We start from the raw sequence: 15,527 nt of genomic DNA on the forward strand, positions 1-15,527 counted from the left end.
GTCAAATTCAAATGTCATTCTTATGTATGCTGATGTGGAGAGCTCTCTCCTTATGGAGGAGATGAGCAGAAAGAACAATATGGGCAGCAAGTCTTCCAATGCTTTGCAGGTACAAGATAGAGGCAGGACTCAGCAGACGGGGAGATCTGCTAGTAAGTCCAAATCCCGCAGTCAGTCCCGTGGCAAAAAGGATATTGAATGCTTTTATTGTGGCAAGAAGGGACATGTGAAGTCTAAGTGCTTCAAGTTTATACGGGATCAGAAAGCCAAGAAGGCTGAGGCAAAAGATGCAAGCAGTGGAAGCAAAGGCAAAGGCAAGGCCAAGGCAGATGACTTGGATGCAGTGAATGTTGCAGCAGAGGACAATGACAGTGACAGACATGATGTTTTATGCTCTTCTGCTGTAATTGCACATACTTTGATTATTGATGGCCATGACATGCACACCTGGCTCTTGGATTCAGGTGCTTCTTTTCATGTTACTCCTCATAGGGAGTGGTTTACTTCCTACACAGGTACTCATGGAGTTGTTCATCTTGGGAACAACTATGCATGTCAGATTGTAGGGATTGGCAGTATACAGATAGTATTCCCTGATGGACGCATATTTATGATTGATGGTGTTCGCCATGTGCGGCAAATCAAGAAAAATCTGATTAGCACTGGCTTGTTGGATGACAGTGGTTACCACACCACATTTGGGGATTCCAAATGGGTTATTACTGATGGCCAGGTTGTAGTGGCTGAGGGTTATAAGAGTGATACCTTGTACCCTCTTTATGTTTCCAGTATAGGTAATCATGTTGTTGCCATAACCGAGCTGCCAAAGGTTTCATTGTGGCATAGCCGGTTGGGACACATGTCCGTTAAAGGAATGCAAGAACTGTCACGTTTGGGTTATCTGCCGTCTCTTTCATTTTCAAATTTGCCTACTTGTGATCATTGCATATTTGGCAAGCATTCTATGACTCCTCATAAGAGGAGAACTCCCCAAAATAGAGCACCGCTTGATCTAGTACACACTGATTTGTGTGAGATGCCACAGTTATCACTAGGGGGTGCAAAGTATTTCATTACTTTTATTGATGATGCCACACGCAAAGTGTGGGTCTATTTCTTGAAGCATAAAAGGGATGCCTTAGATGCTTTCAAGAAGTTTGTCGCTCAGGTTGAAAATCGGACAGGTCGTAGGCTGAAATGCCTCACATCCGATAATGGGGGTGAGTATGTGTCACATGCTTTTGTGCAGTTTTGCGAAGCTAAGGGCATTAAACAGGAACTCACAGCCCCTCATAATGCATCTCAAAATGGTGTAAGTGAGCGGATGAATCGAACTATTCAGGAAAAAGTTCGATGTATGTTGTCTTATGCTGCATTGCCCCATGGCTTTTGGGCAGAAGCCGTGCAAACAACAGTTCACATAATTAACAGGTCGCCGAACAAGGCTTTGGAGTTGAAAGTGCCAGAGGAGGTGTGGTCTGGCAAGCCACCTTCATATAAGCACTTACGTGTGTTTGGCTGCGAGTGCTTTGCTCATATACGCAAAGAACTGCGCACCAAACTGGATCCAAAGTCTTCCAGATGCATCTTTATGGGTTATGGTGACATAGGTGAAATGGGGTACAGGTTATGGGATCCCGTCAAACGGAAGATTATACGCAGCAATGATGTCATCTTTCAAGAGGATAGTGTACACAAAGAACCCGTGCAACCTGTGGAATACAGGAGGGTTATTTATGATGATATTGGACAGCAAAGAATGCCCATTAATATGCAGCAGCAGGCTGCTGCAGATAACCCTGTTCAAGAGGGTATACAGGCTGAAAATCAGCCAGATAATTTTGCCAATGATGCACCACAGGATATGCCAGCAAATGGGGCTGTAGAACAGCCAAATATGGTGGTACAGCCACCCGTCATACATGACGAACAGGCTGGACAGCAGCCTAATCTGGAACATTTTGTTAATAGGAGCACCCGTGTACAACAGCCTCCTGACAGGTTTGTCCCAGGAGCCAATAATGTGGCTGATTTTATTATGCTGACAGATTGTGGTGAGCCTTCAAGCTTCAAGGAAGCTATGGGAAGAACAGAGAAAAGGAAGTGGGAGAAAGCCATGCAGTCAGAAATGGACTCTCTACTTCAAAATGATACATGGGACTTGGTGCAGCTACCTGCAGGCAGAAAGGTTTTGCCATGCAAGTGGGTTTACAAAGTCAAAGTGGATTCAAATGCTTTACCGAGGTATAAGGCCAGATTGGTTGCCAAGGGATTTAAGCAGGAGAAGGGCATTGACTTTGATGAGATCTTTTCCCCTGTAGTCAAGATGACTACTTTGAGAGCAGTGTTAGCTCTTGTTGCTCATGAGGACATGGATTTATGTCAGATGGATGTGAAGACTGCTTTTCTTCACGGAGATCTCCATGATGAGATCTATATGAGTCAGCGAGAGGGATATGCTGTTAAAGGGAAAGAGCAGCTTGTGTGTAAGCTCAAGAGGAGCTTGTATGGACTCAAGCAGGCGCCAAGAGAATGGTACAAGAAGTTTGATGCCTTCATGCAGTCCCAAGGGTATCATAGGTGTGAGACCGATCATTGCTTGTACACCAAACGGGCAAAGGATGGCAGTTTGATGCTACTCATTCTATACGTGGATGACATGCTGATTGGCAGTAAATCTCAGCAGGAGATTAGTACTTTGAAGAAACAACTGCATAAGTCTTTTGACATGAAAGACTTGGGTAATGCAAATCATCTTCTTGGCAGGCGGATTACTCGTGACAGGTCCAAGGGACTTTTGTTTCTGTCACAGAAGGAGTACATTGACAAAGTACTGCAGAGGTTTAAAATGGAGGGAGGGAAGTCTATTAGTACCCCGTTGCCTCCACATTTAAAACTCAGCAGTAAGGACAGCCCCAGATCAGATGATGATAAGGCTGAAATGGCCAAGGTTCCGTATGCATCTGCAGTTGGTTCTTTGATGTATGCCATGGTTGCCACTCGTCCGGATATTGCTTTTGCGGTGGGAGTCATCAGCAGGTATATGGCAAATCCAGGCAAGCGGCACTGGGAAGCAGTGAAAGGTGTCTTGAGGTATCTCAAGGGTACCAAAGACTTGTGCATATGCTATGGTAGGCACGATGCATTGGTGCATGGTTTTACAAATTCAGACTATGCAGGGAATGCAGATAACCGGAAATCTACTACCGGTTATATTTTCACATTTGCAGGAGGTGCTATATCATGGGTGTCTCGGTTGCAGAAATGCGTTGCACTGTCAACTACTGAAGCTGAATATGTTGCAGCCACTGAGGCTTGCAAGGAAGCAATATGGCTTACTCGGCTGGTGGGAGATTTGGGCATTACAGGAGATATGCCAGTTTTGCATTGTGATAGTCAGAGTGCTATCATGTTGGCAAAGAATCCGGTCTTTCATCAAAAGACCAAGCACATAGATGTGAAATATCATTTCATCAGGGAGGTACTGGAAGACAAGCGACTTGAGCTTGTGAAAGTGCATACTGATGATAATCCTGCAGATTTGCTCACTAAGAGCTTGCCTACAGAGCGGTTTGCACATTGCCGCCACATCATGGGATTAGGATGAGACCATTCTTATTTTATGGTCTTGTATACAGTAACTGTATATTGCTGTAATTTTTATTCTTTTCTCCCCTTTTGGCACATTGGCCTTTAGGTGGGAGGTTGTTGGGGTAAAGGCACATTGCCACCCCTTTATTAAAGATATGACACCTATGACTGTCTTAAGACAGTCATAGGGTGAAAAACCTAATCCTAATAAAACCTATGAGTTTGTGGTGTGGCTCATTACTTCACACCCGCATCTCTAGTGTCACTCCTCTCTCTCACTCTCTCTCCGTTGTATTTCTCCCTCATTTCTTCCCTCTCACTAGCATGCAGGGCCCTTCACGGGCAGCCTCTTCTAGGAGGACTGTATTTCTTCGAGTTTGGAGGAGTTCTCCCTTTTTCTCGGAGGTTGCTACCGGATTGAGATGGCACTATCAGCCCCAATCCTTTCTTTTTGGCTCTTGAGCTTTTCATGCATTGCATGGTGTATTCCCGTATGGAGCTTGCTCTGACGGCTTTCTTTAATACTTAATAGAAGTCTCTTTTTTGCCCAAAAAAAAAAAAAGAAATGCTGAAGGTGCACTAAACATGCATCTAAACGTTTGTGCAACTTGCAAGGGAAAGGGAGTTTGGATGCATAATAAACATCAGGACTCAGTCATAGCACGTCTTGCTACTATAAACTAAATCGGATGCATAACACTTGCATGCAGCTTGTTGGACATCTTCATAGACACTATGCTTTCTGGCACCATGGATACATCACCTCATTCATATTCTGACTTCCACACTTTCCACCTCAAAACTAACATATAGATTAGATGATCACTGCATGCCATACTTATTGTGATAATAACATGAACATTATTTTTCTCCTTCCAAGGTGAAAAGTTAGTCAGTCACCCATAAGGCACTGTTAAATCCAGGCAGAACCATGTCTTCCCATTAATTTGACTGCACTAAAATGCTACTGAGCCAGGTCAGTGCATAGAAATGTATGAAAACTTGCCTTAAACCAAAATTTATTCAGTCTGTTCCCTTCTAATTCTAGCATAACAGACATTGTGAGTTATATATGGTGAAGCTGTTGGTGGCAAGATTGCACTGAAAGGAGCCAACAACTAACCTAGGATGCTCATAAACCCTATGATTTCCTTCACATGTTTGCTTGTACCAGTGGATCCTCTTCGGATCTCTCTCTCTCTCTCTCTCTCTCTCTCCCCCATCCATCCTGATGTCCTACTGCTGTTGATGATGATGATGATGATGATGTCGACGATGATGCTGAGATTGATATATATATAGTCGAGATATGACTATGTTGTACTTAGGATTTAGTACTGTTATTTTGCATTTTCTGCATTCTGCACTGGTATGGATGCTCGTTTAGTAGCTCCACTACCACAGCTCATTGTATCAGGTTTTTCACAGTCTCATAGACCCATCGGTCTTCCGAAGACTTCATGCCCAGCCATCAATTTCCAAGACCACAGATGCGTAACATCGTTCCTGCATGAGGTCCACCATCCAAGCGAGCAAGGGATCAGAGACAGCACCTCATCGTGTCCTGCTGCAACTTCACAGAACTCATAGGGCCAAAGACAGAGAGACAAGCTCTGAGCACAGACAAGTCAAGCAGCAAGGGACGCCACTATAGCGATCACTGACATTCATTTTTCACAGGGACACTCACCACAGAAGAGGGTCCAGATCAAGGCCTTCATTTAGATGCCCAAGAGCACAATCTCAAGCAGTCAGAAACAGGTATTAAGCACCACCATCGTGAGGGGCAACTCTTGCTCTAGCCTAAGGAGGCTCAGTATTGTCTCACAAAATACCAAGTTTTCCTTATTAGATTAATTTTTTATCAGCTTCATATTTGCAAAATGAATTAGAAACTGCAGTCTTTTGTTAGCAAACGTTTGTATCACACAGGGATGCCAAAGATAAGCAACGGATGTGGGTTTCAAATTCTTAGAAGCTCAAAAGTATGCATTTCATCAAAAAATCGTCCTCTGAGAACAAAAGAATGAGTGCAATTTAATCTCATGACAGCCAGCCACAAGGTTAAAAATCATAAACTTCATCATGCATAGCATCAAGTAGCTATATGACATTCCCACTGTCATCAGCATATCCACACATCCGCACGATCATAAGCATCCATCTACCCAAAAAGGCTGGGAAAGACAAGAACTAGGCTGTGCCATAAACGTGAACATCACAGTCCTTACGTGTTCCAAACTGGGGTGGGATTGCCAAGACATGAAGAGAGGGATTTGGGTATAGCACCCTAGTCAGCATTTGCAAGCACATCGGTTATAGTTAGCCTGCCTTGGACTACAGAGGAGAAAGAGAAGCACAGAGGCATAACAAGTTAGCAAGAAAATCACTGTCCCCCCCTGTGGCAGGGATCAGTAAGGTAAAAAACAAGATGAGTAGAAAATAAGAATACGAACCTATATAATCAGACCTCCACCTTACAGTTATGAGATGACTTAACACACACACATGTTTTAAAAAATTACTCTTGGAGATTCGATCCAGCAGGCAACCAATTCTCTTGTTCCATGCCCATTTGTCGTCAACCAAATATGATGCAGCTCAGGAAAAACGTGCAGATTAGAGTATCAGGCTTGAGAAGCACAGTAAAGAACACATGATATTTAAATGAATTATAGGGCATTACAAAAGGATCAAAATAAATATAAACTTAACAATTCAATTTACTGTCAGTCAAACCATCCTTACCTTGAAAAAGACAAAAGAGCTTCTTCACAAGCACAGGATCCTCTAGATTTACTCCACCAGCCTTCTTTAATAATTCTTCTGCTCTTTTTGCAACACTTCCATTGCTTCATTGAAGTAAAACACATTCACATAAGCGATAGAAAATAGAATAACATTCATGGTTTATGCACAAGCACCATTCAAAACCCTACGCATGAGGAAGTCTTATAAAAAATTCTAGCCACTTACCAACTACAGCTCGGATTCTAAATTGGCTTTGATTGAAACACAGTCAACAAAACCAAAGAGCATCAAACCAAAGACCAACTTACCGGTCTGCAGAAGCAACAATTAAGCATGGATATATAATTTCTGGGGGCATGTTCAACTCTGAAATCACATTTAGAAGGCCCAACTGTTCCAGAGGACAAGTTCAAGTTAATAATCTGGCAAAACGAAAGTAGAGGTCATCTCCAGAATTCAATTATAGTTCCAAAAGGCCACCTTGCGTGTCATAAGTGAATCCCCCTTCAGGGGGGAATTCCCAGATACACGAATTGCTTGGAGCTTGGAAAGGCCTGCAGGAGGAACTGCAAACCTGCATGCCCAATAATAAAATAAATAATATGGGACTTCTGGAGGACAATTCCAAAAACTCTGTTGTTAGCCCTATAAATCTAACCAGGTTTTAAGCATAACATGACAAGAAATCAAACCCTTCTGGTGAGGAAGACTGGAATTGATAGATTATGGTCTGTAGACAGAAATCTAAAAAAATGTCCCGATCTGCAGGAGTGTTCACAAAATTGTATTTTGCAGGATAGCACTCGTCCATGCCCTCAGAAGCATACTTCTCCATTTCCTGTTGATGGTAAATGCGAAGTGTTATTTTTTAGTGTTCCACTCCACAGTCCACAACTAATTTCTTCATGAAAATCTTTATGTCTACTAAGCAGCTCATAGATGCTGAACAAACCAAATTCTAGTCTATTCTCTCTACTAAAAATCATTTTGTACACACGTTCATGATAGCACAGCTGATACCTTGCTGGCTTGAGAGAGGGTATGGACATAAATCAGCACTGATGCTTCACAAACTAATTTTTTCCCAAAAACCTTATGTCTATGAAGACACTCATAAATGCTGAACCAATCAAAATGTAATCTATTCTCCGTATTGGGAAATTGTTTTAAACACTGTGTTCATGAAAACAAACCTGCTATTTTTCTGGATTCCGAGGGGGTATGGTCACACTGTATTACTTAAGGCACAAGAAGACGACAGAGGCCAAAAAAGTTTTCAAGATAGGAAGATTTGACTTGCCCTGTTGGAAAACACACCTCTAAGCATGTGTCTCTAGAGTAGACACCATGTAAAGTACCAATCACCTTGCACTATGAACACAAGTCATACAATGTGCAAGATATGCAAGGATACTACAACACCTTATTTCACTTCAGCACATATAGATCTGAGAAAGTACACTCAGATGTACAGCCAAAACGGTAAACATATATACAACGTAGAATCCAAATACAAAACTGTAATCATAGACCAACACCTACAGCATAAAGATGCTGAGATATGGCAACAAAACTGGCCCTGTATGCTGAACTCCAATAGACTCCTGCTAGATTACCGCCACGTGCCTCGCAGGCTTCAGTGGCTGCTCATAGGAGCTTCACCTGCTCTCCTCCCTTGGATGTGCCCTTGGAGGATCCTCAAACAGCTGCAGGCTTAACTGGGCCTTTTTACAGGACTGTAGCCTTCGGTGTATCAGCCGACTGGCCTTCTGCTCTGCTCGACCAGCCCAATCTGTAGACTGGGTAACAGCCCTACTGAGACTGACCAGAGGCTGCTCTTTTTACCCATAAAAGGCCCTGGATGTGGCGCCTTTCATTGCAGGTTCGTAACTTTCTTCCCCAAAAGAAAATAATCTTGTATTAAAAAACCAACCATACAAATCATCTATATCCACATGGTGCTGATTAAGGAAGAAAGTAAAGGAAGTGCTAGCTATTGTCCATCCTCCTTCTTGAGAAACTAGCTCACCGACTAGGGAATCTCAACAATAGGGGCCAACAATCACGGTGGGGGGCCATACAACCAATGGATCCCTCAATCCGTGAATGTGTAGAATACACATGCAAGCCAAGCCTTGCAGAAATGCACATGTCTTTTGCCGGTCATCCAAGAACCCATCGTTCCTCGCTTTTGCAAGGTATAGATGATATCCGCCAAATGGCAATGAGGGTGGCTGCTAGATGTACCTTCTGACCCCCCCTCACCAAACTGCAACTGGCGACCCAGATGTTCCAAGCAATAATACTAGATACTATTCTCCCAAAAACTATCCTGGGGTGAGGGCACAAGTTGGGATGGAGGGATTCAATCCTGCACCTCAATCCGAACGACCCTGTATCCAAGCATGACACCCCTCTGTCAACTGAGATGCCATGCCCCAATTGCAATTCTTTGTGTTCGAGCCACAATCTAAAAGGCCCCCTACCAAACCCTCTGTGTTGCGGGGCAGCTCCATAAATAGTGCATATCATCTCGAGGTCTCTCTTTGCAAAGCGGTGGCACCCATCCACTCGCATTTGCTCCAATCATGGCCAATGGATTGTCCCCCATGAGCTACCATCCAAGAGAAATATATAATCTTCCCCATACGAAGGCTAGTCCACAAGCAAGCCCAAATCTGGTAATGACCTCCTGGAATACCTACTGCTCTACCCAAAGACACTCTCTCGAGGAGGTCAAGGCGGCCACGTCTAGCTGTAGATGCCGGCCGATGCACGTAGTGTATGAGAAGTCAGGACACCTCTATAATCCTCTTCAAGTGCCTTACTCTAGATGGCCAAAACCACTCACCCGAGTGCGACCATACCTCTAGTAGGGGACAGCTGGGTCAATGGTCCATCCTTTGCCAAGACGACCCACAACCCTGAACCACTGCCACTCAAGCAAATCCAAGGCTTGGGACCTCGGCTCTAGTGTTCCGAGTGTCGCCACAAGTTGCAAGCCACTCACCTAAGCTGTCCCATGCATCCCCTCAAAAAGCACCAACAAGAGGCTAGTACCAGGCTATGGCCAGGAGGACCTAATTGGCCCTGAGGCCCGCCTTGCTAAAGAAAGTTTGGCAAGCTCCAATAAAGAAGCTTGCACCGCAAGCTCTCTAGCACCAAGGCAATCTGCTGATTTGTTGAAACGTCGACCTAACAACCCAGGTACCACATTCCCTGGCTCCAAGGGATCCAATGGAAGCCAAGAAAGTCCCCCTAATCCAAGATCTCCTACATCACCTTAGTCGCGCCATGAGGAAACCGGCTGATTTGGTCCAGCTGATCCTAGACTCATACGCCAGGCAATATACCCCATCTTGCTAAATTGGAGATGCATGCCCTTAGGCCCGCCGCTCAAGAAAGGACAAAATAGCCCAAAGCCTTTGCCACGAAGAGGAATAAGGACAGGGCTAGAGAGTAGCCTTGGTACACTGAGTGGGAAAGAAAAAAGGCATCCCTTGTAAGACCTCTTATAAGCATATGATGAAAACTCCCTGTACACAAGTCAAAGACCCCCTGTATGACCTCTTATAAGCATCCAATTGAAATTCCCTGCACATAAGGCAAAGAAAGACCCCTAGAATCCACTGGTTTGAGAAACCCATCCTCCGCATGGTGCCCTCCAAAAAGGCCCACTCCACCCTATCATATGCCTTCTTGAAGTCCAAGAGAGGGGTTAGGATAGGCTAAGACTCCTCACAGGCCTTGTCAACTGCCTCCCAAAAAGTGAAAATGTTGTTCAGATGGTGCATTCCTAAACCAAACTTGTCTGCATGTCATGGATAATGTCGAGGAGGTGGGGGCCCAACCACAAACCCAAGACATGAGGAGCAATCTTGTAGCATGAATGACATCCCAAAGAAAGACGGTGTCAAGCCGTACTTACCCGAGGGCTTCTACGTGCAGAAGGGTCTTGAGGACTTCCAAGAGCTCCTCATTTGAGAAAGGAACCTCCACCTGTCTCCTAATGCATAGGGTGACAGCTAAGGGGATATGACCCCAAACTACCTCTCAGGCTGCAAGAATCTGAGGAGACTCCTCTATCTGAAACAAATAGCAGTAGAAAGAGGTGACTAGAGAGGGGCAATCATCCCTAGTATCTCTTAGAAGTCCAAGCGAATCTAGCCTCTGTTAGAATATGAAGCCAAGTTGAGTCAGTTTGGTGTGTTCTAGTGTGAGTTCTAGTCTAGTATGCCCTATGGATGCCACGTGTCACATTGGGAGTTATCCCATATACATAGGTGTTCATATGTGTGTGTTTGCTCTATATAAGAGTTGTACTTGTCTAGTGTCAAATCAATAAGTATCTGTGAGAAGATGGTGAGTGAGAGAGAGCAAGAGAGAGTGAGAGCTGGAAGCTTGGAAGCTGAAAGCTTAGTTGCAATAGAAGAGTGTGAGAGTACAACACTATGAGAGAAAGATAAGGTTTTGTCCTAGTGACAAAACCTTAGTAGTCACTAACCATAGTTAGTGAACTAACTGCGGTTAGGGGGAAAAACCTCTTAAAGAGGGAAAAGTGCCCCTAACTAGCTTATTATATTACATTGGTCACTGCTGAATTATATCTATAATTCTAACACCCCCCTGCAGTGCCAATGTCATGTACAAGGCTGATCAATCACCAAACGGATATAAGTTCAGGGCACTGCGAAATGCCTCAAACTTTTCACGTGGTAGTGCTTGGGTGAAAATATCTGCAACGTTGTCATGTGTGGACACAAAGATCATACTGATCTCTCCTGCATGCAACTTCTCTCTGACGTAGTGATAGTGAACCTCAATGTGTTTCGTGCGAGCATGAAACACTGGATTCTTTGCCACTGCAATGGCACTCTGACTATCAGTGAGAATTGGTGGAGAGGGACCCTCCAAAGACAGATGAAGATCAGCAAATAGACGTCGCAGCCAGACACATTCAACTGTTGCTGTGAAAGCTGCCCTGTACTCAGCTTCACATGATGAGGTAGCCACTGTAGATTGTTTCTTGCTCAGCCATGAAATGCAAGATTTACCCAAAAAGGAACAATTGCCACTAGTGGACTGCCTAGTGTCATAATCACCAGCCCAATCTGAATCACTGTAGGCATGCATCTGCAAGTCACCCCCCCTGGGAAATAGTAAGCCAAAAGACTTTGTGCCCTGCAAATAACGGAAGATGCGCTTAACTGCCTGTGCATGTACCTGCTCACCTGAGATATTGCAAACTGAATATCAAGTCTAGTGTTGCAGAGATATATGAGGCATCCAACAGCCTAACTGTAAAGTGTGGCATCAACTGATTCTCCTGCATCATGCATTGTGAGTTTCAGCCCCGGCTCCATAGGAGTGGCTATGGGCTTACACTCATGCATGTTAAATCTGTCCAAGAGTTTCTGAACATACTTGGACTGAGACATAACAGTGCCACATCTCTCATGAGAGAACTGGATCCCCAAATAAAAGTGAAGCAGCCCCAAATCTGACATGTCAAAGTTGGTCTGCAAATCAGCTTTGAAATCTGCAATTTTTTCTTCATTGGACCCTGTGAGCATTAAGTCATCGACATAAAGAAGGATGACTAATATTTTCCCCTCATCCATCTTGATGTAGAGGGTGCTCTCAGTAGGACTATTGTGCAGCCCCTTGCTGGTCAAAAAGGCATGTATCTTGGCATACCATGCACGAGGGGCCTGTTTCAGCCCATATAAAGCTTTGTTGAGCTTGCATACTTGTAGTGCATTTGCTGTAATTTCAAAGCCCGGAGGTTGTTTGACATACACCTCTTCCAGCAAGTCCCCATTTAAGAAGACTGGTTTTATGTCCAACTTATGAACATTCCACTCAAAATGTGCAGCCATGGCAATTACTGATCGGATGGTGGTCATCCAGGATGTAGGAGCGAATGTCTCCTCATAATCTATGCCCTTTTTCTGAGCATAGCCTTTAGCAACCAGCCTTGCCTTATATCTGTCAATGGAGCCATCTGGCTTCCGTTTGACCTTGAAAACCCATCGTGTCCCAATGGCATGTTTACCCTGTGGCAAGTCCACAACATCCCAAGTCTGATTTTTTTCAATGGACTGCAACTCGTCGTGCATGGCATTCATCCAATGCACATTATCCTTTGCCTCTTCGAATGTGGCAGGCTCCTCCTCATCAAGGAGAGTACCTGCATATGCTGATTCCATTGAATTAGCACCTTCCATGTGCCTTGCTGCACTGCGAGTTCTGCCAGATAACGGAGCATCAAGTTTACTCTCCCTGAGAGTCTGTAACAGCCACTTTGGGACTGTTTTTGCTGCATGTATGTCTGCAATTTCTTGCTGCACCACCTATTCCACTGCCTGTGGAGGGGGCAAGACATCTTGTGGCGGAACTGAAGCATCTGGAGGTTGCTGTAAATTCTGATTTGCATCAGAAAAATCAGCAAGGGAACCCAAGGCAATGGGTAGCAACCCCTCAAAGACATCCTCTAAAGACGAAGGCATTTGAAATTCAGCCTAAGTGTGAGCTGAATTTTCAGAAAATATCACATCTCTACTTATTATGATTTTGCGTGTAGCAGGATTGTAGAGACGGTATCCCTTGCTTTCTGCACTGTATCCAACAAATATGCATTTGATGGCTTTATCTCACAATTTGTGCCTAAATTCAACTGGCACATGTGCATAAGCAAGGCATCCAAAGACTCGGAAGTGATCCACTGAAGGCTTCTTGTCATTCCAGACCTCATAAGGAGTTTTTGTTTTTAAAGCCTTAGTGGGAGCCCGATTCAAAATGTAATTGGCACACATCAAACCCTCTAGCCAGAATTTATGAGGCATGTGTTTACTTTTCAGCATACATCTGTCCATTTCCATGAGGGTTCTATTTTTCCTCTCAGCTTTGCCATTTTGCTGAGGGGTCAGCCTGACTGTGAACTGATGCACAATACCCTTGCCTTTGAGAAAAGCATCAAATTCTGCAGATAGGTATTCCCCACCTCTATCCGTGCGCAATGTCTGTATCTTGAGTCCGGTTTCATTTTCAACCATGGCTGAAAAGTGTTTAAACACCGTGAACACTTCAGATTTCTTTTTCAGCCCATAAACCCAAGTAAAATTGGAGTAGTCATCAATAAATGTAACGAAGTAGAGATGACCACCCAACGATGGAGTCCTCATGGGACCACAGACATCACTGTGTATAAGCTGTAATTTGCGGACAGCTTTAACTGAACCATCCTTCTTGAAGGGGAATCTATGCATCTTACCTAAAATGCACCCTTCACAGGCATGTGGAGGAGGTATCTCAAGAGGTGGCAATGCATCGACCATTGAAAACTTCTGAAGTGTCATCAAGCTGTTGTAATGCATGTGGCCATATCTGGCATGCCATAATTATGCATTTTGCATGGTAGCTGTAGGGGTAGAGACTGCAAGAGCATGGGCTGCTCTTTTTTCAAAAATATCAAGCTGAAAAAGCCCACGCAGCAGAGTACCAGATAACCTTAAGGCATAGTCAGCTTCCCTGTCTCAAACAGCACATTTGTCATCCTCAAAGATGACCTGAAATCCCCCTCTGTTAAGAGTGAACACTGAAAGGAGATTTTTTGTTATGCCAGGCACATATAAGACATCTGAAAGTCTGAAAATTGAGCCATCAATGGCAGTGAGCTCAACCTCTCCTGTGCCACGTACTGAATATGATGAGTTGTTAGCACAAGTGACTTTCTTACCAACGGGAGGTGGATGCAAGGAAGTAAAAAGACACTTCCTAGAAGTGATGTGCTTGGATGCACCGCTGTCAAAATACCATGTGTTCAGTGTTTCATTAACACTGAAAGCACATGCATCTGTAGAAGAGTCATAGCTGCAAGTCAAAAATGCATATGTATCATCACTGCAAGAGGCTGTACTATCCCGAGCATCTGGAACAGCCAACCTAGAATCTGAAATGCAAGATAAAAAGGCATAATCCTGTCCAACAAAGTTGGCTGCAGCATCCCCACTGTCAGATGCATGAGGAGCTGAATCTGAAACAGCCATACCTGAGCTGTTTTTCTTTTCTTTTGCAAGCCTTTTCCTGCATTCTGCTATGTGATGACCTGGCTTTTTGCAGTAGTGACAAAAACCCTTCTTCTTGGGCTTACTTGCATCATTTTTAGCCTTTTGTGAAGGCTGTCCTGACCCACTGGAAGGCTGATTTACTGATGTCTTTGCCTGTCCCTTTGTTTTTTATTTAAATTTTGAGAGCATGGCTTGTTCACTTGCACGTGAAGCCAAATTTTTCCTGGTCTCCTCTTCCTAAAGCAGAAGTCCTATCAACTCATGAAAAGTGAGGGGATTTGCACCCCCCCTCAATGATAAGTTCAGCGAAGTGTGAAAGCTGAGATAAGACTCCGGAAGAGAATTCAGAGTGGTTGTAATCATCTCTGAATCAGGAATAATTTCATCTATGTTTAACAATTGCTCTCTGAGATCTTGTAGCTTTGTGAGGTGGACTGACATGGAGTCACTCTCTTCCATATGTGTATTGTTCAACTCTCTTTTCAAGAAAGATACCCTTGCATCATTCCGAGCTGCACACATGCTTTCCAAAATACCCCACGCTGCCCTGGAGGTCTTACATGACCGGATATGCGGAATGATAAATCTTTTCACTGAAAGAGAGATGCATGACAAAGCTAAGGCATCCCGTGAATCCCATCTCTTCTGTTCTGGAGTAGTGACTGTAGCTGCACCAATAACTTGTCCTGCAGCTGCACCCTGTGCACGACCTCTTCCACCTCCTTGCTGAGGAGGGGTAGCAGGTGCAATATCTGCTGGTCGGATCTCATCCCCATTGACATAATCCCATAAATTTCGAGAAATCAGAATATTACGTACCATGAAACTCCAGAGGGAGTAGTTGGTACCATCCAACTTGTCTTCTTGTGAAAGACCACCGAACTGGAACTCATTCTGATTTTGATGGGCCATATCTGAGAAAAAGATTGAAGCAGATACAAAGCTGAATTCCCTTACTGGGAATGAAATGCACAACTCCCAAAAAACACAGCCAAGCACGGGCTGTAAATGCAACTTAGATTTCTGTACTTGCACTGTCAGAAATCTGTCCAAGCATCAAAAACTCTCCAAAATCTGCCAAAAGTGCTTCAAACACTCCAAGAAAGGCAGTATGAA

General features: G+C 44.1%; 1 protein-coding gene across 2 annotated transcripts in view; it reads right to left on the reverse strand.

Moving 5' to 3' along the window:
- LOC147895586 (ARM repeat superfamily protein) overlaps positions 1-15,527 on the reverse strand; it is a 264,407-nt gene that overhangs the window by 215,036 nt on the left and 33,844 nt on the right. For both annotated transcript variants that reach the window (XM_087383313.1, XM_087383312.1), the window contains exons 5-8: positions 7,035-7,180; positions 6,823-6,916; positions 6,651-6,733; positions 6,340-6,443 (exon numbers count right to left, since the gene is read on the reverse strand). In XM_087383313.1, the coding sequence (XP_087239439.1) occupies positions 6,340-6,443; positions 6,651-6,733; positions 6,823-6,916; positions 7,035-7,180 (427 nt within the window). The remainder of the gene's footprint in view (positions 1-6,339; positions 6,444-6,650; positions 6,734-6,822; positions 6,917-7,034; positions 7,181-15,527) is intronic.

The sequence above is a fragment of the Dipteris shenzhenensis genome, chromosome 13 (genome assembly GCF_047967505.1).
Source record: "Dipteris shenzhenensis isolate YYH24624 ecotype China chromosome 13, Dip_SZ_1.0, whole genome shotgun sequence".
In the NCBI taxonomy this organism is placed as follows: Eukaryota; Viridiplantae; Streptophyta; class Polypodiopsida; order Gleicheniales; family Dipteridaceae; genus Dipteris; species Dipteris shenzhenensis.